Source organism: Rhinolophus sinicus, linkage group LG07 (assembly GCF_036562045.2).
Source record: "Rhinolophus sinicus isolate RSC01 linkage group LG07, ASM3656204v1, whole genome shotgun sequence".
Taxonomy (NCBI): domain Eukaryota; kingdom Metazoa; phylum Chordata; class Mammalia; order Chiroptera; family Rhinolophidae; genus Rhinolophus; species Rhinolophus sinicus.
The window spans coordinates 47653830-47676594 of record NC_133757.1 but is presented as its reverse complement, the minus strand read 5'-3'; the positions used below and the strand labels follow the sequence as shown (position 1 = coordinate 47676594).

At 55.4% G+C, this 22765-nt stretch overlaps 1 protein-coding gene across 1 annotated transcript in view; it reads right to left on the bottom strand.

Moving 5' to 3' along the window:
• Positions 1-22765, bottom strand: part of COL13A1 (collagen type XIII alpha 1 chain) — a 144109-nt gene that overhangs the window by 23972 nt on the left and 97372 nt on the right. Inside the window, exons 17-28 of the mRNA XM_074339536.1 lie at positions 14411-14455; positions 13514-13546; positions 12765-12791; positions 10262-10315; positions 9286-9372; positions 7598-7651; positions 6421-6465; positions 5962-6030; positions 4569-4592; positions 2982-3044; positions 1892-1936; positions 1365-1517 (exon numbers count right to left, since the gene is read on the bottom strand). Of these exons, the coding sequence (XP_074195637.1) occupies positions 1365-1517; positions 1892-1936; positions 2982-3044; positions 4569-4592; positions 5962-6030; positions 6421-6465; positions 7598-7651; positions 9286-9372; positions 10262-10315; positions 12765-12791; positions 13514-13546; positions 14411-14455 (699 nt within the window). The remainder of the gene's footprint in view (positions 1-1364; positions 1518-1891; positions 1937-2981; positions 3045-4568; positions 4593-5961; positions 6031-6420; positions 6466-7597; positions 7652-9285; positions 9373-10261; positions 10316-12764; positions 12792-13513; positions 13547-14410; positions 14456-22765) is intronic.

Genomic DNA, 22765 nt, shown 5'->3' with positions numbered 1-22765 from the left:
TGAGGCCCTGGGTAGAGGACCCAGTTGACACGGGCCTGGACTCCTGACCCACAGAAACTGTGACATTACAAGTGTGGTTTTAAGCTGCTAAATTTGGGGCGGTTTCTTACGTAGCTACAGAAAACGAATGTGGCTCCAGAGGCAGAGCCATGGCCAGTGGGGAGACGCTGACGACGGAGCTTGCACAGTACACCCAGGAGCTCTCCCTCCAGCTTGGAGCTGCTCCACAAAGGAGGGGACATGTCGAGAGGCAGTGAGCTGCCTCCTGTTCTGGCTGAGTGACGTAGCCAGGTCGGTGGCCGCCAAGGGATCCCTGCACTGGGTCAGACCTGTGAGGTTCTCCCCATTCTCACCCAGAAGAGGAGAATTCTGAGTCCAAGATTCTAGCGCTTTTGAACTTTGTTGGCGCCTGAAGACAGAAGCCTCCGATCTGTGAGCTGAGAGAACTGGACCCTCTGGTTACACTCACTGCCCCTCGGAAAGTAGCTGCTCATCAAGAGGACCCCACTCAGGCCTGGCAGGTGGTCTGGGGTTAGTGCGGCCTCACTGCAGTGCCAGGCACCCACTAGGCTGCTGACTGCAGTGAGGGGCACCCCGCTCACGTGCCCTGGCCTGCAGCTACCTGCGGACCACCTGGATACCCAGACCTCTCGCCTTACTGTAAATCCCGGGAGCCCAATAGGGCCAGGCAATCCTGTCGCTCCGGGTCTCCCTTGGCCACCTGGTTCTCCTTTCTCCCCAGTTGGGCCATCTAGACCCTAAGGACCGACAAAGATCTCTGTTAGTCAAGCACAAGATTGTCACACTGAGTGTCGTGACCAAATGTGGCATGCACGCATGGCTCCCTTCCTCCAAGGGCAGGTGTCTAGGATGGTGCCCATTTCACAGACAGAAACCACTGAGGCCCAGAGAAGGCTCCCAAGTCAAGGCAGTGGCCTAGCTGGAGTGGGCTAAGACCCCTTTTTTTGTACAAGGAACCTCTCCTGGGTAGAGGGATTCTGGATGCTTGCCCAAGAGGCAGTTTTAGACCTATCACTTCATCTCTTTCCCAGCAATCCAGCCAGGTATCCAGGCAAGGCATTAGGATGCCCATTTTAGAGACGAGGGAACTGAGGCTCTGCCAGGCTCAGTGGTTTTCCTGAGGACTCAGACAGGATATGACAGAATAGGACCCAGGTCTCTTGAGGTGGGACACTGGCCTTTATAAAGTGAATGGCTTGAAGGGGAATCAGGTGACGCTCCTGCCCCCAACTCCTGGCTCCCGGTTCACAGTCCAGGCTGCAGCTGGCGTGGTGCAGGGCCAGCATCATGCCGGGGGTGCATGCAGAAGGGCAGAATCGGCTCCCGCCAGCCCTGGCACTCACCGGTGGGCCTGCCTGCCCCGTCTCCCCTTTGTCCCCCTTCTCTCCCAGGCCCCCCGGGTGTCCATCTTCTCCCTTGACTCCTGCCGGCCCAGGCTTTCCCGGGGGGCCTTGGGGACCAGGGGGGCCCGTGTCTCCCGGTTTGCCTCGAGGTCCCTTTAGAAAATATCAACAACTCTTATTAGATATGCTAATGGAGAAAACGGGGGAGAGAACTTGAAAGCATGGGTGGCCTAAAGGACTTTGAGGTGTTTAGTGGGACCAGGCAGAGAGCCTGTCCAACTCCCTGTGGGGGTCCGAGGACCCTCAGCCCCCAGGCCCAGCCCATCCCAGAGTGGGTCTGCTGGCTCCTCTGGGCTCAGCTGTGGGGCTCAGCAGGGCTTCTGCAGGGTGGGGCTCCCCCTCCCCTCCCTCCTCCCTCCTCCCCCACCCCCAAGGCACACACCTGGGCTTCTTCCAGAGCCTCTCCCCTCTCACCCCCCAGGGCAAGGACCACCTTCAGAGGTTTGTCTGGGAATGCCTGTTCTTACCTTTTCCCCATCGTGTCCGGGAGGGCCTGGAAGTCCAATCTCCCCCTGTAGCCAGAACAACTAAGGGTCATTCTCAGAACAGAGAAGAATGATAGTGGTCACTTACGCAGCCCCTCCTCTGTGCCAGGAGGCCTCAGGAGGTATGTACTGTCTCCGTCTTATGGACGAGGACCCTGAGTTGTGTGCCCAAGGCCTGCAGTTAGTGAAGAGTGGAGCCAGGATCTGAATTCGAGCAGTCTGGCTCCGCAGTCCAAGTTTTACCTCCAACCTCGCACTGCTGCTGCCGCTGAGGGCCCTGGGCACTCAACCCAGCTCTCTATCCTGACTGCCCCACCGAGAACTCCTTTCATCTTCACATCAACCCAAGCCCCTTCTTTAGGTCAGGGAGGGAGATAAAGGAGGTATGGCCTCTGTCTTTGAGGCCAGGTAACAACCAGCTGCACCACCAAGGCAAAATGATTTAGGTACTATGAGTGGAGCAGAGCCGAAAGGACAGTAAATTCTGCGTGATAGATCAGGGGAGGCTTCAAGGAGGAGGTTGCCTTTGAATTGGGCTTAAAATATGAGGACTTTGAAAGGTAGGGAAGAGGCGAAGGGACTTCAGGGCAGCATGCTTCATGAGCAGAGGGCAGAGGGACAGAAATGCACAGCCTTCTAAGAAAAATCAGGGGTTGGGGGCAGAGTACAAAAGAGCCAAAGCTGGGAAGCGAGGAGGGGTGAGATTAGGGGGAGGTTCAAGTGCCACGTTCCCTGATGGCAGTTTGGGGTCCCTGTTGTAGGTCTGGCTGGGGCAGGGTCTGCGGGGGCAGGCTCCACCACATCAGAGGGGGCTTTGAGTTATAGGAGCCTAAGCCAGGCAGCAAGGGAGGAATGGCAGAGCCGAAAGTGGGGGGCATGACGGCGGCTGTGATGTGGGCGGGCAGGGCCCGTGGTGCCTTGGTACATTGGGAGGAATTACAGGCCAGAGTGAAGTGGTGGCTCTGGGAAGAGGAGAGGGTCACAGGATGAGGGGTGGCCCTGGGGTCCCACACGTGGAGACACACACAGTGCCTCTGCAGGGTCTACCTCCCCCCGGGAAGACAAATGTTACCTTCTGGCCTGGGATCCCTGGAGCTCCAGGTGGGCCGATTTGCCCCGGAAGACCAGGGGGACCCTAAGAAAGAAAAAAAAGACTCAAGGAAGAACTTTCCGACTAAGAAAGGTGGTCTGTCAGCAGAGGGGTGTATATAGAGGCCGGTATATAGAGCTCGTCTCTATAAACCACTTCATCAATGGCAGGAGCACTTTTTTGCAAAGGAAATAACACGGGGACTCCACAGTGTGAAGCGGATAAGCCCTGAGTGTGTTTGGGTTAAAGCGGGTGGAGGGGGGATCCTAGAGCCACGCCCAGTCGCCTTCCCCTAGTCTTTCCTCTCAGGCACCACTGGGGGCTCCTGGGCTCCAAGAAGATAAGTCTGACCTTCCCTGACAGTGCCTTAAACATATTTCCAGGAAACAACCCCAATGTCCATCGACAGTGAAGGGCTGGGACATCCATACAATGGAATGCTCAGCAATGAAAAAAGAAGCAAGGACTGGTACCTCATGCCATGGCTGAAACCCAGACACTATGCTGAGCAAAAAAGCCAGATGCAGAGAGCTACGTACTGTGTGATTGTGTTCATAGGAAATTCTAGAAAAGACGCATATAATCTGTGGTGACAGAAAGCAGGTCAGTGGTGGCTCAGGGCTGGGGGCGGGGGTGTGGGACTGACTTCTCAGGCCCATGAAGGAACTTTCTGGAGTGACTGGGGGCGGGGGATACATGGATATATAAATTTGTCAAAACTCAGCAAACTCTACACCTAAAAGGGATACATTTTATTGAATGTAAATTATACCTCAAGGTTGACTTTAAAAGAAAAAAAGTGTTTCCAGGAGAGTTTTGCTTCCAAAAGCTATTTTAAATAATATATTTTAATGTTTCCAAATGAAGCTGATGGATTCCAGAACCACGTGGTTAACACCAGTTTCTGGGATCGGGGCATCATATGATTGGTGCTTGACTTTGGGTCTGTGTCACCCCTCCGTGTGTTCTGTGACACGTGGGCCACTAAATCTGTTAAGTGAAAGAAGCGCCAGTAGTTTGAGAACTTGGTGACCTCTCCTCTCCTCTCCACCTGGAAGTTCAACCTGGTGGTAGTGTTTTTAACCACACTTATTCCCGAAAGTCTGTCACTGGTCGGCACACCTGCAAAAGGCAGGCTTGGAATTCCCCGGTTTCCTGGTGCAGGTAATGAGATTGATTTCTAGCGAAGGGGGAAATGTGGAGGGTCGCTTCTGATTTTTTTAGGAGCATGCACTTTATCAGCTGAAGGCTGATAAAAATGAAATGCACAATAACCTCCTCCTCTACGCCTCTACTTCCTAGACACAGCCGCAATGAGAACCAGCGTTTATACTGTGATAAGAGTGTACTTCTGCAGACAGCCATAATGGGGGTGGGGGTGCAGCTCCCGAGACCCCCTGCTCAGGCTTAGAGCACCCTCTGCTCCAGCATTGCAGGATCAACCCTAACCCAGAAAGCCCAGCCTCTGCCTTCTGGAGGCAAGACTTTCCGTCCTCGTTTCTAGACTGCCTCACCCCCTCCCGCCCCCAGCCTGGTGCCCAGGGAAAGGGAAGGAGGAGGAAGACTTACGATCAAGGCCAGCGTCCGGATCTCCTGAAAAACCAACACCATGCAATCAGGTGAAGAGCAAGGCAAGAGCCATCTTTCGGATCCCCCGGCCCAGACATGGAAAGTGGGAGCTGAGAGCCCCCGGGGAGCACAGTGGAGGCAGACCCTCTAGGTCAGTCTCCATGCCTCCCAGCCCCACACCACCCCCACCTCTCCTAGAGGTTTGTAACCACGGAGAACACCCCACATCGCGCCTAATGGTGCTTAGGCTGTCCCACAATAGGCTCAGACAAGCCCTCACATGGCCTGCAAGCTTTCTTTCACTTTGCCAAAAAGGGAGGAAACATCTCATATTCTTTCTAGTCGCTGACTGGGACCCTCCCTTGCTCTTCCCTTGTCTTCCAGAACCTAGACTTCAAGCCTCTGATGTACCACCCTTTACACAGATGCAGCATAGCAAAATATGGAATCACTCAAAAAATAACTAGATGGACAATTGTTGGCATTAAAAAAGAATTGTACACCTTGTAAATGGATTCACATGGTTAGCAAGTTTCCTTTAAATGAGTAGTTCTCAACCTGGGGCAATTTTGCCCCCCCAGGGGACACTTGGCAAAGTCTGGAGACACATTTTGGTTGTCATAACGGGGTGGGGTGTTACTGGCATCTGGTGAGTGGTGACAAGGCATGTTACAGCACCCCTACAACACCCTTCATGTTTCCAAGTGAAGCTGATGGATTCCAGAACCACGTGGTTAACACCAGTTTCTGGGATTGGGGCATCATATGATTGGTGCTTGACTCTGGGTCTGTGTCATCCCTCCGTGTGTTCTGTGATGCGTGGCCACTAAAACTATTAAGTGAAATGAAGTGCCAGTAGGACAGCCTTTCCCCACAAGGCAACAGGACAGCCTTTCCCCACAACCCAGATTAGCCAGCCCCAAATGACAGCAGTGCCGAGGATGAGAAACCCTGCTTCAAAGGGTGGGTACCATAACTTGAAATATGATAAAATTGACACAAAAGGGAGATTTGTGTCAGGAATACAGATGCTACCATGGGCAAGGGGAGTGTGTGTACTAAAGAAATGGGGCCCCAGAACCCTGGCTGGGCCCACACCCCACAGGGTGCTAGGTGGTTCTGACACCCAGAGCCTGGAGAATGGGCCAGATGGACCCCGATGGAGAGCCAGGCCACCGGGAGGCCGAATGAGGGGGACCGTTTGCCTGGAGGCTGCACCGTGGAAGGCGGAAGGAGAGCAAACAAGGGAGCGAGGCTCCGGAAGCCCTGCCCAATGTCTTGGCCGGGAGACACTAACCCAGGGGTTGCAGCGCTCCCTTCTCAGGCCTTGGTGCAGAGCCCCGAGTCCCACGAGCACCCCCAGATCTCCAGTCTTCGGGTAGCCCCCACTCACCTGGAGAGCCTCGTTGATGTTTGCATTGTAATCCACCATCTCTCCTTTCCCTGGTTCTCCCTTGGAGCCCTACAGGACGAGACAAACGCCATCTCAACCCAGGGCCTGGGCCAGCGGGGCCCTGACAACTGCTGACTGCTGTCTCTCAAATGGGACCGTAGCCAACACTGGCTGCATCTGGCTACATACAAGTAGACCCAGAGCAGCAGGAGGGGGAGCCCACCAGGAGATTCCAAACGCTCGCAGAGGATGCCCCAGAGTTCAACTCTGAGTGAGAACGCTGCACTAGACCCACTGGAGAAGACGCGCCCCGTCATGGCTGCAATGCCAGACCTCCTTTCAGGGGCCAGCATGCTCATCCCCTCTCTCCCCCTCCAGATCCCAGGGACTGGCCCTTCACTCTGTGACCCCCTGGAGGTGAGACGCAGTGCTGTGACTCTGGGTGAGACGTGCACGTACCTTGGGGCCAGCTGGTCCCTGTTCTCCAGCCGCTCCAGGCTCCCCCTATTGCGTGACAAAATTGGAGTGAAATGGGGATAAAGCTGGTACAAGAGAACCTGCTGTCCTCAGAGGGGCCACGCGTTAGGAGCCCTGGAGGGGCCAGGAGGCTCATCCCAGCTCAGGCCATGAGGACGCAGAGCTCCCTGCGCACTAAAGCGCGGGCTCTATTCTATCAGGAGGCCTGTGTCCGTCTCCTCTCTCCCTCCAAGCTCCCTCCGTCTTTGCACTTAAAGATACTCTTTCCTGCGTTAGTTGTTAGTGATTCCACCGCGTCTGTTTCACCACCTCTTCCCAGACCCCTGGATCAGCCACCTCCTTGGGAACAGAGACTAGGCCCTTTGCTTCTCTTTATTTCCGTTCTGGTCAGGTTTCAAGCGCTCAATTTTCACCAATTGAAGAGCCCGTGTAGTTCTTTTAGGGGCCCCTCGGCTTGTGAAAGACCCAAAGGGCAGGATGAAACGAGGGCAGGATGAAACGCGGGAAGAGCGGGGATGGAAGGTATTAGGAATCCCCAGCCTCTCCGAGTGGGTGAAGTGAGGGGATTTTTTCTTATTGGAAATAGGACAGAACTGTAGGGAATAAATAGAACCGTGGGGTAAATTGTGAAAACAAACCACAGTTCCAGTTGTTCTGCGATGATATTAACAGTGAAGACAATTTAAAAAAATAAGGTCGAAAGTAAAAATTAAGGAAAATGAACCCTTTAATAGAACTGAACTCCCGATGACCCTGTAGTTGGCCAGCTCATGGAGCATTGAGCCACTGTCCCCTGCAGGCCACCTGTCCCTGTACCTCCTCCCCCTCCTGCAGCATTTCAGTCATTGTGCACCTGTGAGGCAACCCCCCTGAGCCTTCCACGGGGAGTAGCTGGAGAGAAGTCTCCCTTTCTCGGTGGCTTGGAAGCTAACAGAGCAGGGGCTCTGAGTCACCCCCCAGCCCAGTGTCCTGTCACTGGGCCAGCCTTTACATGACCGCTGTCTCATTGAAGAGACAGCAGGCAGGAGTCATGGCCCGTCAGCCTTCTGCCCTGGGGGTCCCACCACCCGGATGGCCAAGACTGCTTATCTCTGAGCTGGGGCTTGGATTCCCAAGCTGAACCTCATCCTGTAGCTTTCAGGTCTGGGGGCCTCTGTACCTTGTCTCCCTGCCGTCCTGGGGGGCCGGCCTGGCCATTGACACCAGCTTCTCCCTGGGGAAGGAGAGAGATGGGATGAGGGCATGCAGGGCAGCTTGGACTGCTGCCCAACGGGGCAAAAGATGGTCCTGCTGTTGGGGTCCTGGGTATTAAGTGTCTTTGGGACTCTGTCTCTTTCCCTGCTGACTTCTACTAACTCATCCCATTCTGACTCCTACCCACGCTTGGGCCCAGCCTGGGTCTCACCTCCTCCAGGCAGCTCTCCTATCTCCTCGGAGTTCCGTACCACTTGCTGGTGTCCACCGCCACCCACCCCCCAGCCAGTCCCTCCCTAGTTCTCAGTTAACACACATGTGCCCAGTTCTGTCTTGGCCCCCAACTGTGGATGGCTAGCAGCCTCTGGCGGGTCATTTTGGAGCCTAGAGCACTCCAAAGGCACACCTCATACTGCCTGGGAGAGTGCGGGGAGAGTGAAGGCTGTGTGTGTGTGTGTGTGTGTGTGTGTGTGTGTGTGTGTGTGTGTGTGTTCCATGTGTGTGTGTGTGTGTGTGTGTGTGTGTGTTCCATGAAGCCCAGGACAGGACGGGCAGGGGACATAGGAGGAGGCCCATTCCAAAGGAGTCACTTAGTAAACGTTTGCCTGGACCTGGAAAGAAGACAATATGGGGAACAATCTTCTAGCTTTCCCTCCCTTTTGTTTCAGGGTGTAGGGATAACAGTGAGCAGGTTTCTCCAATCCCAAATCAAGACCCCAGACGCACCAGGTACCCATGCCCTGTGGGGTCAGCAGGACAAACTCCAACACTAGGGCTGTCTGGGAGCCCAGGTGACAGGGCTGTGGTTGGCAAAGCTGGTGCTCATGCCAGAGGGCCTCTGTTCCTGCCACAGGTCACAGGACACGGGGCGGGGGAAGCCCGAGACCCCTCCTGCTACTTCTCCTTGCCTGTCCGTGGGCATCACTTGGCTCCCTGCACTATATTCCTGCAAACCATGCATTCATTTGTCCTGCTAGATTGTGGGCCAGCCCAGGGCCAGTTCCCTGCAGCCCCACTGCCCACCCATAAGAGACCCTTGAAAAGTGTCAGTGGAATGAATGTGTGTATTGCTGCCAATCATGTAATTAATCTTTTCCTTATAAGCCGAGGAAGAGATCCCCTTGTTTTCCTGTGTGCAAAAATACACCAAGCAATGCAGGAGGCATCTGCTTTAGGAAACCCAAATCTTACCCCTGCAGCGTCCACCCAGGGCAAGGAAAGCGTGGGCAGTCCCCTTTGCAGCTGCTCTCACTGCTGCCACCCCCTTCTCCCTGCAGCGTGCCAGCACCAGGCAGGGGCCCAGCAGCTCTCTGACCTTTGACTTATTCAGAGCCCAGGTGAGGGAGGGGCCTTTCTGGCTGCCCGAAGGTCCTGCAGCCATTGGTCCCTGACTCAGTGACATCATAGCCATTTGAATCAATGAGACCATCCAGCTGCCCTGGGCAGGGTACGTCTCCTGGATGGTCAGTCAACATTTGGAAGCAGGAGCTCAGACCAAATGACCTTTCCAGAATCCAGGGGAAAAACCACACATCTGGAGCAGAAGACTAGAGAAGGCAAGGTGCCCAGGCCACAGAGTCCTTAAGAATGGGCCGAGGAGAAAGGCCACAGGCAAACAGTTCCCGTGAGCACTGGTCCCAGGGGAAGACTCACCTTCGGCCCTGGGGACCCAGGGAGCCCTGGAGGGCCGGGCTCCCCTCTGTTTCCTCCAATGGAGTTGCCAGCATCGCCTTTCTCTCCCTGGGGGTGGAAAGCAGAGTCAGCATCACTGGGTCCACCTAGCTCTGGAGGGAGGTAGTTGATCCCGGTCTTTCTCCCCTCACAGTTCTGAGGAGTGGAGGCAGTTGACTGTCCCTCAGTCTAGGCTGAACATGGGGGGTGGGGGGTGGGCATTAAGGGTCTGGTCACCAGATGTGGACACTGGGATGGCTGGGGACCAGAGGCCTCCAGAAGCCTGGCCTGGTCTGATCCAGCCATGGGATTTGAGGACAGAATGGAGCTGGCTACCGAAGCGGAACAGGTTTGGAGCTGAAATAAGAGACCCAGCAGGACCTGGGGCTAGAGCAGTGTTTCTCAACGTGTGTTCCATGGAACACTCCCTTCAGGGAGTTGAAAATATTTGGAATGTGGAAAAAAAAAAAGGGTCTGGTGGCCAAAGAATGTTCGGAAAGGTGGAGTGAAATGACGCTTTGCAGGCTCCTCCACTGCAGGATGTTCAGAGCTCTGACAGGCTAAGGTGCCCTCTTAGGAGGTGCCCTCTCCAAGGAGGCCTCTTACACCGCTCTCCCCACACTTATTTGACCTCTAGTCTTTTTTTAAATGGAATAGCTCCTGGAGCTCGTGTACCATCCAGCACATTTTCAGAGCCGGTGCAAAGAAATCTGACCAGGTCATAGCGATCGAATTCTCTGGATTCGGGCATCTTTCGGTCAATCAAGGACTCCCATGTGGCACCCCATACCCTCCTCCTCTGAAACAGAATCTGGCTGTGTTCCAGCTGCTTTCCCCCACCTGGGAGGGTCACCTTGAATGCTGAGCCCGTATGAACGTGCAGGGCCAGCAATGTGGGTGGGGACGGACCCCAAGGCCTCTACACAGAACCCACCATTCAGAGCTCGTCGATACCCACCTTCTGCCCCAGGAGGCCAAGTAGCCCAGGGGAGCCGGCAGCCCCCTTCTCACCCTGTGGAGGAAATGCAGACAGTGTAGGGTTAGAGTCTGTTGCTCCAGGATGCCGGTGGAGACACCACCCTGCCCGCATTGGGCCTTGGTTCTCCTCTGTCCTGTCCCCCTGCCCCAAGGTGGGCTGCTTTCTGAAAGACTCCACTTCCTGAAGGAAGCCCACCAGGCCCTGCCCCACTTCACACCGGTCACAGGCTATATCATTGCTCTCCTGTCCCATGGGGCTGGGCCCTCATCACTCACCCAGTCCCTTTGGGTCATCTCCTGGGGACAGGTGAACAGTTTGGAATGCCAGTCATTGGGGAAGCTTTTCCTTTCCACTATGCTCTTCTCTTGTTCACAATGTCTAGCAATTACAGGCTCCTGGTCTCCAGGGAGAGCTTTCTGCCCACTCCTCCCTGCCTCTCGAGAAGACAAGAACCATATAACCAGAACTTCTCTTTGGAGGAATATTTTGAGAAGTTTGCCTTCTCTTATGGGTTGAATTGTGACCTCCTCACACCAAAATTTGTATGTAGAAATCCTATCTCCCAGTATCTCGGAATATGACCTCATTTGGAAATAGGGTCATTGAGGGTGTAATTAGCCATGTTATGAGGTAACACTGGAGTAGGGTGGGCCCCTACTCCAACATGACTGGTCCTTATAAGAAGGGGAAACTTGGACACAGACATGCATACGGGGAGAACAGCATGTGGGGCTGAAGACAGAGGTTGGGGTGGGGCTTCTACAAGCCCAGGAACGGCGAGGATGGCAGCAAACCACCAGAAGCCAGGAGACAGGCCTGGAACACATTGTCCTTCAGAGCCCACAGGAGGAACCCGCCCTGCCGTTACCTTCATCTCAGAGTTCTGGCCTCTAGAACTGAGACAGTACATTTCTGTAGTTTAAGCCACACTGTTCTGGTCCCTTGTTACAACAGCCCCAGCAAACTACCACCCGTCCCTCACCAGCTTCTTCCACTCCTGAAGACCTCTTTTCCCCAGGACAGGAGTCACAGAGCCCGCTCTCAGGGCAGATAAAGAGGCTCCGTGACGGTGAACAACCCCTCCCCGCGTCAGTGACAGCTGGCCTAGCATGGAGGTCTCCTCACCTCTATGCCAGCAAGACTTCACTTGGCCTTCACCGAGTGTCCCACATCAGGAGAGCCCCCCAGAGCACCCCGCCAAGTCAGCAGGAGACGCTCCACTCTCCATAGCCTGACGTCTGGAGGTTCACGTAGGTAATAATATAAACTGAGGGCCCTGAGTCATAATTTGCTCAGAGGTCTCAATGACCTTTCCGGCTGAAGCCACAAAAGAAGTCACACCAATCTCTGGGGGTCATTCCCTTGCCACCTGCCCTTGGGTAGAAGCTGAATGACAAAGTGGCCTAAAGCTGGCCAAGGAAGGGGAGGAAGCTGGGTAAAGGCCCAGGGGACAGGAGGGCAGTGAGTGTTGGGACCCTAGCTGGCCCTGCTGTGCCTGGGCTGTGCCTTCCCGGGCATCCCCTGAAACAGGCCGCGTCTACAGGGAAAGAATGCAGTGCTCCCTCCAGGGGAGTGGGCTGCAGGAAGGGAGGGCCTTCCTTCCTCCTGCGGGGCTGTCCTCCTGGGTAACCAGTGGCTTTCGGGGAGGGAGGGTGTGCTCTCCAGTACACATTTCTGAAGTTTTGCCAGGCTTTCCCGCACTCCTCTCTTCCTGGGACGCATGCTCCCATAGCACACTGCAGGCAGCACGGCAGCCATGGGGGTGAGGCAGGGAGGGGGGGACCAGTGGAGGCCGGGATGAAGGGGCACACACTCAAAGACACAATATCCTACCCTCTGCCCCCTCTTTCCCGGCAAACCTGGGGGCCCTGGCTTCCCTTCTGCTCCTGGGTCTCCCTTTGGGATAAGAAGAGAAAATCACTCATGAGAGGATGGGAGAATGGTGAGGGGCATAATGGACAATGACCATAAACCAGTGTTTCCAGAATAGTCCCACAAGACGCTCCTCTGAAAAACAGGATGCCCTGGTCAAAAAAGTTTGAAAATGTGTCACAAAATATTACCGTTTCAGAGCCTCCCAATGCACGTTTAGCATATTAATGGCTCTGAGAAGGCCTGCAGTAGAGATATCTGTGTAATATTTTTATCCTCCGGTTTCTCAAACGTATCTGACCATGTTGCATCTTTTAATGAACTAGACGACAGAGACAGAGTCCTGGCGGTGTAGGGGACCGCAGTCACCGCCGGCTGGAGCCGGTGTGCAGGCCAACTGTCCAGGCCAGGATTGGGGCGGAGGAAGGAGGCATTGGCAGTGCATTCCTGACAAGTGGGCCTTTCCCTGGTAGGCTCTCCTCTGCTGGGTCAGGTCCCCAGCCCAAGGCCAGCCTCAGGGGGACCCAGAGCAAAACCACAGCAGCCCCTCCCACCTCCACCAGAAACCTGATTCTCCATGCGGCCCAGAATGTTCCCTCTGTGTCAGTACCTTGGCTCCTGGGGTCCCTGGCTCACCCTGTGTGGAAAAAAAGAAGACTCAGGTGAAGGAGAGAGAGACAGACAGACAGAGAGACACACACATACACACACAGACACAGGAACAAAGAGCAGAGCTGCTCTGGGGGAAGGTGAAGCACCTGGCCATCGTGGCTTTTCTACGCCTAAGCCTCAGGCTCCAGGCCACAGGAGGCTTCCTGGGCCTTTCCTTATTCTGTCCCTAGGTGATGGGTGAGGCAGGTGTGGGTGTCCTTGGGGCACCCCAGGAGGAGGGCCAGGATGGAATGGGCATCTGCTTTCCACACTGTGCTCCCTGTAAGTAGACCTGCTGGGAGAGCCACACGGAGCACGTGTGCTGCTGGGGTGTCCCCACCCATCCGTCTGCCAACTAGATGGGTGGTTAGGGTGGGGAGGATTGCGGTGGTCCTCCCTAAAGTGTTGCAAGCATGCAGCTGTGGAATTCTGGAGTGTGAAGGAAAGTGCTGGCTTCTGTGCACATCGGCAGGAGGGTGAGACCTGTCGCCGAGGCTGCTAGCCCTTTGCTACTTCCTTGCGAGGCTTAACTCGCTCAAGTTGTGCATCTGGCAAAAATGTTGCTTTAGGATAAATGTTTCCCAATCCTGTCTGCCCTCTCCAGGGTCCAGTGGCCACCCCACTGAGCCCCTGAAGCCCCAGTTCTGCCCTCCTCTCTCCATTTCTCCAATCCTACCCCTCAGTATTGAGATACAGGGTTCTACTGACCTTCTCCCCAGCCACGGAGATTCCAGGAGCCCCCTGGCAGAGAGAAGAAAAGACATGGAGACTTTCTGCAGTTGGGGGAGGCACGGAGGAGGTGGTCAGCCGCCCAGCCTCCCCTTGGGGAGATGAGAAGGCAGACGGCTCACTTCTGCCTACCGCCCAGACTCCTGAGAAAGGTGGGTTGCTGAGATCGGCACAGGGAGAGGGGACCCTGAGGAAAAGGAGCTTGCGGCACAACTGGGTTCCCCAGGTTTTCCATCTACCTGCCCAGCCCCCAGGCCCTCCTGGGGGACACAGTGGGCACCAGGGCAGGATGCCCATGGGTGAGTAGATAGGGGCATCCCTGGGGTGGAGTGGGGGGAGAGCTTCACTGGGATAGGAGGAGGAGATGGGGGGGAAAGAGGGTAGAGCCTTGGGGAAGGGAGAGGAGAAGATGGCTGATGTCATTATGTACAGTCCACCCCAGAGCGTGTCAGCAGGATTCTCAACACAGGACGCTCTCTGGGCCTATGCCCTTATGGACTGGGGAGCAGCTGGCAGTGTACCCCATATCTATATTAGCCCAAGACCATCTACTTTTGAAATGAATAGGCTGCCAAGCACACGGCTTAGTAAATCCCAAGTGGAGGTGATTTTTAGGGGGTCCCTACTCCCCACAGGGTCTCAGGACTGCACAGAGCTTTTTATGACCCAGAGATGCCCAGGAGGTGGCCTGGCCTCATCAGGAGGGCACTGGTGAGTGACAGCTCAGGGGCCAAACAGGAGCAGCCCTGTCTGGTGAGAGGGCTGGGGAGAAATGCGCACCCTGGCTTCACAGTGGGATGTGGGAAGGAGGAAGAGCTTGGGAGAGGGGTAGGGGTGGGGGAGGGGGCTGCCTGGAGGGTGGGGAGAGGCAGGTACCTTCGCTCCATGTTTGCCCGGCATCCCTGGCATGCCCCGTTCTCCCTGAAGGAAGACACAAGAGAAATGATGAGCAGAGAACCAGATTCAGGACCTGAGGCCTCAGGCCTTGAAGCATGGCCTGCAAGGATGTCAGTGGGAATGGTTGGTCAGGAAGCTGGGGGCGGCTGTCCAGTTCACGATGAGCTTTGAGGACCTGCTGTCTCTGGCAGCCACCATTGACCACTCCTCTCAGATGTGAACCCATAGAGAGAGAGAGAGGTCCAAGTCACAGGTCACAGTGCAGAAAAGGTCCCCAGAGAGAGAGGCCCACCAGTGGAGGCCGAGACCTGTGGGGGTGGGAGGCAGGGGCAGTTGTTCAAGATGTAGCGCCAGCCAGTGCCTGGCGGGCCTGGGACTCAGTGCTGCAGGTAGGAGAGGCCCACGGGCCACTTACCCACGGCATGCCCTCCCTCCCAATCCTAGGACTTCTTGCCCCACTTTCACTCCAGCGGCACCTCTCTTCTTCCTGTGGGGCTCCTTTTCCTCTGGGGTTCCTTGGGTCTAACTGTTCCTGAGGGCACGGGGGCTTTGGCCCCATGTGGCAGAGGGTCCGCCTGTACTTTGGGGGGACCATGGATGGATCAGGGTGTTTCCTGGAACCTGTCCTGAGACACGTGGAGAGCTGTTGCTTCTCCAGGACGTTGTGAGGTTTGCTCTATCACCTTAGCGGTGTCCTGTCTTTTTCTTCAACCTCTCTTACCTTCCCGTGAAAATTCTAAATCTCTGGGCGGAGGCTGAGCTCAGGAAGGACAGACACTTACTCTTCCCTCCTTGGAAGGACACACCAGGAAGAGATGAGGATGGAGAGAACAGCCAGAGACAAAGGGGGCCAAGAATAGGTGAATCAAGGTTAAGCGGCTGTGTCCGGGGTGAGGGTGGGGCGCTCAGGGGAGGAAGGAAGGCAGCTCTCTCATTTGAGTTGAGCCCCAAATGAAACCCCCACCAGGGCCCAGAGTGCTGTGCAGCGTCCTGCACGTGAAGGCCAGTGCCGTGGATGGCAACACAGAACCCTGACAAACCCTGCTGCATGCCCAGCTTCCCCTCTCAGGCCGGAGTGCCCTGGCCTCAGGCCACGCTGCAATTCCCACAGGCTTACAGGCAGAGGGGGAATCTGTCCCACCCACCTGGTCTCCACCTTTCCAGCTGTCCTCTTTCCTCCTCTGCCATCTTACAGCAGCCCTGGTCCACCCTTCGGCTCCCAAGCTAGAGCTACTTCCAACCTCTCTCCTCCATGACAGGCCTCTACACTGGCATCCAGGTCAGTGCCCCAGCACATAGGATGGAAGATAATACTTCCTGCTTCAAAACGGCCAGTGCCCGGCGTTGACCACAGAAAGGGGCCAGGCTCCTGAGCATGGCAGTTACCCTCACTTCCTGCCCAGCCTCATCACCTCACATCCTGACATCTAGTATCTGTTTCCCTGAAAACACTACCCATTTTCATGATTCTATGACTTTCTGCTATTTCCTCAACCCAACACCCTGTTCATCATTGGGCGCCCTGCTCAAATCCTATCTCCTCTATGAAGCCTTTTGCTGTGCCCCAAACCCAGTGCTGGATCTTCAGTGCAGCAGGGACCACTGGGCATTTGCAAATTCACGTCTGCCTGGGCTGGTTCACCTCTATCCTCTTTGGGCCACGTCTCTGAATTCTGAAAAAGGCCCAGACTCTTTAGCTCCAAACACAGGAGGCTTTCCTTGTCCTGACCCACGAAGACCCCTGAGCCAGTCAGGGCTGGTGAGCTGGAATCAGGAAGTGACCACAACAGACAAGTCAGTGCCACAGGTCTGCCAGAGCCACTACATTCTGGGAACTTCCTTTAATGAGGAAGAGCAGGGAAAGGCATGGCCGTTTACTGCACCTGCCACGTGGCTGGCACCTGGCTAAGGGCTTCACGTCCTTCTATTTAATCTCCAAGAATCCCCGCCAGTGTGGGAGTGGATGTTATTCCTGTTTCACATATGAACAAACTGTGACTCAGAGAGGCCAGGTATGATTGTCAAGGTCATGCAGAACAAGGATCTGAACACAGGTCTTTTGTTTGCCGAAGCCCAAGTACCTATTTCTCCAGGCTAACCCCGGCATCAGATGGGCTGATGTGCCCTCTGTTTCCATGAAACACCCTCTTCAGACTGCAAGCAGAGCAAATCCCCTCTATGCTGGAGGGCCCTCGGTCTGTGCCCCATAGGAGTGAAGGGGTCAGCATGTGAGGGTAGCTCAGCCCAGAGCTGGGGCTGGGTCTTGAACCACAGGAACCAGAGGAAAGAGCTGCCTGCCAGCACAGATCTGCTATGTGGCCAGCAGAGGGCGCCAAAGGACCTTGTCAGAAGATTGGCAACTGCAGCCCCACCAGCTTCAAAGCCGCGCATCAGCCAAGACCCCGTCACTCTTTCCTTCAGAGGACCAGTATCCCCTGCGAACATGCCAACGTGCCTGAGTCCTCTAGGGTGGGGAGTATAGGTGGGAGGTCAGCTTGGGGGTCCTTGATTATTTAGGGATTTCCCATTTGTCCTACTCTTCCCTTCGTCCTGGAGTCAGGAAAGGCTGGCTGTGTAAATCCAGATAAGCCACTTTCCCTCCCTGGGTCCAGGATCCTCGCCTGCTAAGTGAGATTAGACTAGGTACCTCCTACCTGCCCCTGCCCTCTGTCTTTCTCCCTCCACCCTCAGCCCTGCCTGTGGGAGGCCCGTAGGAGGGAAACAGGCCATGGTTGGGGAAATAACACTGCGTCTGTTGGCAGCTCCAGAACAAGGCTCCATGGTGGAGGGAGTTTAGCTCTGGGTAAAACTGGCTCTAGGGTGTCTGTCCCCTCCTGCCCCCAAGGGACAGCGGCAGATGCTTCAGCAGGGAGGAGGGTGGGCTCCGCTCACGCTCGTCTCTGGGCTTGTCTCCAGTCTCCACCGGAGCCACGCAGAGCAGAACCTGGGAGCGAGGCTTTCCAGCTAATTGGCTTTGTCTTTAGCCCTTGTTGGCTTGTGTGTAAAGACACAACCACACCGTCCAGGGAAAGCTGGGCCCCTTGAAGCCTCCTAGGGAGGAAGCCCTCCTCATTAGTGTGGCTGACCTTCGCCCTTTCCCTCCCCCCTGGGTCAAGTCTCTTAAGTCTGCAAATGACCCAGGCTCCCTTGATCCCCAGATCAGGGCTGCCAGCCTCACTCTCAGCCCTTTGCTGGGCAGGAAGCAGGGGTGCCCCCGCTGACCCCATCCTGCAGGGTCAGTCTACTCTCATCAGTTTTCTTTCTCCAGGGCTTGTCTCCATCTGACCTCTGAACTGGGAACTGGGCTGGTCCTACACCAGAAGACATTGACTCCTGGACAGTGACTAAATGGAGGAGAGAGAGGGGTGAGAGTCATTGTCAAGGACCCCAGAGCGGCTGTGGGGTAAGTACTCGTTTGCAGGGAGCAAGGGGAGGGGCTTCTGGCAGCTACTGCTAACAGGACGAGGGTTGTTCATAGAACTTTCCCTCACGGTATGTCTTTGTGAGAGCACATCTAGAGGCACCTTCTTTCCCAGTTTTCCTCTTAAAAGTGTACCTGTTCAAAAGTTTAAGTTTGGAGCTGGGCTGATTTAGACCCACTGACTCACTAATGTCTTCGTCCTAGGTGTGGAGGGAGATCTCCTAGTCTTTCAAAGGCCAAGGGCCCCAATTTATCCCCTCTACCTTTGCTTTCCCATGTCTTCCCAGCAGGGACCCCAGAGGCTCCCCCCAATGGTTCTCAGACACCCAATCTGAGTCATCCTGCTGTGGAGAAGTGGGTGCCTGAGCATTACAAAGGGTCTTGCCCAGGTGCACGGAGCATGGAAGGCACAGGCTGCTATGGAAGCAGGATTGTGACCCTGGGGCAGGGCTGGCTCTTCCATCTTGGTGCTGACAACCAATGCCTGATTGCTGGTCCAGAAGGGGTAGATGTAATGCAGGGCCTCTGGTCCCGCTCCCCGCACAAGAATGCAGGACATGGTGAGGCCAACAAGGAACACCCACGGCGCCACAGATAGGGGAGTCATACCACTATAGTCTCGCTGGTGGCTGGGTTGGAGACACAGGAAGCAGGAGCTACACAATCTGCAATCTGCCATCCGCTTCTCTGCCAACCAACCAGGCAGCGTAGCCACAGCAGTTATATTAGTGGCTAATGGCTAACCGGTTACAGCTGATGGCCAACTAGTCACAGCTGATGGCCATCTACTACCCGAGCCAGCAGCTTTCCACGTGAGGTCGAGAGCCTGGAAACTGCTCTGTGGGACTCTGTCCCCACAGTAGATTTCAGTCATTGTGGCTAAGAAAGCTCTAGGTAAGCACAGCTGGATAGAGAGAGGGGGGCTGCCTGAATGACCTTGAGGGCCCATCCCAGCCCCAACTTTTATAACACCAGACTCTCCAGCTGGGCCCTGCACATGCACACACTACAGTACTAATAGGTTTTCTATGCTGGTCCCGCTTCCAGGTGCGAGGATCCATCCTTTACTGAGATGACAGGATAAAAGTGAGCTCCTTGGGGCACAAACAGGCCATGCTCCCGTCCAGTGGGAACGGCCTCTTAATTGGTGATTTACTGTTTGTTGAACAGGGACTTGGCAAGAAGACAGTAGTCTGGAAGGCAGTAGGGGGCTTCAAGGTCAGCTCCCCAGCCAAGCAAAGGTCAGGCCAGAGAAGCACAGGGAGATGAATGGACCTCCCTTAGGTAAGGCAGGCTGCAGCCCAGCTCTGGGGGTGGGGGGCCGGGGGGCTGGGCTGAAGCAGCTCCACACATAGGCTCTTTGTTCTCTGCGGGGGGAGGAGAAAGGCCTGTCTGAGTGTGGGGATTGGAGGTCTGGGGTGCACGCCAGCAGGCCGCTGAGGCCTCAGGCCTGGACCAGAGCCCTTTCCTGGGTTGGAAAAGGTGGGTGAGGAGGGCTGATGTCTTTATCTCCCCTCACTAGTTCTCAGGACTCCCTTCCAGGAAAAAGGCAACTCAGTTCCCCATTCCTTGCCCTAGCCAGCTCCAGACTGGAGAGGTCTGGAACCACGGAAATGCCAGGTCCTCCGGTAATTAGGGCCGGCAGGAAGTGATCTGGGGAATTACCGGGGTCAGGCGCCCCATCGAAGCCCAGGCTTTGGAAAGGCGGCTGGCTTATAATCTTGACTTGAGATCGGTTGATTTTGTAGTCAGTTCCAGAAAGCAAAGTCAGCTCTAATTAACCTGGGGATCTGGGAGTGCAGGAGAAACGGGGCCCAGAGAGCACAGGCTGGGGGGCTGTAGACAGGCAGTGCGGGGGTCCTGTCAGGACCCAGGGGGCCTCAGATCTGGAGCCCAGGTCTCAGCTCCCCGAGCTGCTTTAATTTAAATGGTCTGGCTGTCCTCACTGGGATTTTGTGGCTTTGAAAGAAAGTGCTGTCCCCACACCAGAAGGCTCCTGTGTCTACAGCTTCCAGCTGTACAGAGCTCTGTGCTGCATGGGGGCCAGAGAGAAGCCTGGGGTTGCTCAGGTTCTCTGGGAACCAGAGGGGTGCAGGGAAGTTTCAGGAATAGCTGTGGTGAAGGGCTGAGACAAGCTGCCTTCTCCCGGCTTTACTGGAAGTCCTGGGACCACGCCATCTCCCTGCAGGAATCCTTCAGGTGGAATCAGTGCCAATGGGCAAAACACTCCACTTCCTTGGTTCTTCAGCTAAGACACACCAAGTGCCCCACGCTTTCTGCTGTGAACACTCCAGGTACTGTTCAGACAGCCTGGGAGGCTCAGAGAAATGCCTGAATCCAGCCACAACATTTTTCTCACAAGAAGGAGAAGAGCTCAACTCCTACCTCTTCTTTCTAGTGCAGGAGACGCGGGGAAGTCCTCCTAGAAATCACGGGGTTTCCCCAGGGCTCAAAAGACCCAGGTAGTGAAATCATGTAGAGCAAAGCTTTGGGGTCAGACAGACCTGGCTTCACTCTTCCTAGCTGTAGACCATCAGGGACTCACCTCTGTGAACCTCGGTTTGCTTATCTGTCAATCAGAGATAAGAATAAAACCTACCTCACAGGATTATTATAAAGGTCTAGTGAGATGACACATGTGAAGTGCTTCTTACACAGCCTGCCACGTGGAAGAGGCCCCATAAGGTCAATAATAATGCTGGCTCTCATTCTACAGAAGTGTGTCCACCCACACGGTCCCTTACTCTGGCAGATCAGAATGATCACGCCCTTTTGTAGAAGGACCGAGGACTGATGAGGACAAGAGGTTGCCTGGCTGAGGCCTGAGGGCTGAGATGCCCTGGGTGGGTGCTTCTGCTCCCCATGCCCTAGCCATCCCACCACAGGGCCCGTTGGCCCTCCTCCCCTGAGATTCCCTGTTTCTCATAAGCCCCCCAGCCTCCAGGAGGAGGGACTGCATTATAAGCTGCTGTAGCACAAGGCTCTCACATCTTGCCTCCTCTGGTCTGCAAACGCACAGCCCGCAGCCTGCAGGAGGGGAATGTGTGCTCAGCTACTGTCCTTCATGCAAACCCGGAGGTTTAACACCCAGACCGCCACATGCATCAAACGCACCCCCCACCCCCACAGCGGAGACAGAAGCCCAGCTCCGATGCGCTTAGAGATAAGCTCTCACCAGGTTTGTGATCCACACACAGCCTGACAATACTCATCAATCCTCTTGAAAGAGAGCCTGGGTGGTAATGTTTTAAACACACTTTGCGTTTTGCAACATATTTGAAGTAGATCGATGTCATCAATTTGGATCAAATAGGTACCACATGGGTACACAACAATGCTCGTAGTGTCTAGGCAGTGGCGCTGGCCCCACTGGCCTGACTGGGCTTTGATCCTGAGGAGCTGGTGGGAAGCCTGCCCCACTGGCCCTGCTGGACTTTGGGAGGCTGCCAGGCTGCGTCCAGCTGCTGGGGTGGTGGTGCTGGTGGTGGACGGAACTAATCATTAGCAAACTGCACAGCACTGAGAAACATCTTTGCTGAGAGTTAAATTCCACCCGGGGCTGAAAGAAAGGCCTCCCGGCATGTGTGTCCAGTTGCCGGGATTCAGTAATCGAAGCAGATGTGGAGGGTCCCTCAGTTACCCTACAGGCCCCCCTCCCAGCCTGACCACACAGGGCAGCCACAGGGCCCCTGTTCCAGCTCGGGGTTCCCACCCCCTGCCACTGGCTCCCCACCCTGCGGTGGGGCGCAAACTCCTCTCAGCTCCTGTAATCAGGTCGCCCCTCACGTCAGTGCCTCTTCCTCACGTCTCACTCCAAGCAGAGAGCAGAGAGGGGAAGGAAAGAGGAAAAGAGAGAACTGATGGACAAAGGAAGGACACTTGGGGGAAACCTTCCGCACCCCAGAAAAACCACACCAGATGGTGGTCTGTACACCATGGGTGAGATCTCTCTGAGCAAACATTCACGTCTGCACCAGGGTGAGAACTCAGGAGACCTAGCTTCCAATTCTAGCATGATCGTTCACCAGCTGTACAACCTGGGGCAAAGTGTTAACCTCTCTGAGCTCATCTGGGCAATGGAGAGAATGAGCTGGGCCATGATAAGGGCCGAATGGGATGGGGAATGAAAGAACTTCGGCTAAACCAGCCATGTGAAGTGTTGCTGCACTTGCCCTCAGGCACCAGTCTCTCACCTCAGAGTTCTGATGGGAAGCAAACTTCTGCCTGGGCATAGGGGTCACTGGAGTCAAGATGCCCCAGTGGGGCTGGCACAGTGGGAAGGGGACTTGAGGCCTCCTGAGGGTTGCCTGATATTGAGGACTGACCCCAAGTCCTTGGGGGCGGACCCTCTGCTGCTGGCCATTGGTCCCCAGTGCATATCCTGTGGCCTCTGTTGGAAAAGGAGGTGTGGCTGAGGTGACGACAGGACCAGGGTCCCAGCACAGAGATGAGGGTGCTGAGACCACCTGGTGGCTTCAGGAGCATCTACGGAAAAGACAGGCTGGGAGAAGTGGAGGCAGCAGGAGCCTTCCAGAAACCCTGGGAGGCCGTGTGGGGCAGGGAGCTAGCAGCTTCACAGTCCCTGCAGATTCCAGGAGAAGGGCCGTTCTGGAGTCTGAGGGGTTGGTCTGGCAGAGAGAAAGCGTGAGGAACAAGAGCCGAGCACAAGGGAGGAGGGCCTTCTTGGTTACTGGGGAGATCTGAGGTAGTGATGCTTGTTGACGAACTTGGATGCGGATGAAGAAAGACCTGGACAAAGGCTTAAGGAGACCAAGACTCCTTCTAAGCCAGCGGTCCTCTTCTCTAGGGGGTGTAGAACCAACTCTGTCCCCAGAAAGCCATAGCTTCCCTGAGCTGGAAGGGATTTGAATCCAGTCTCCCATCTGATAGAGAAGCTTCTCTTAACACATCTC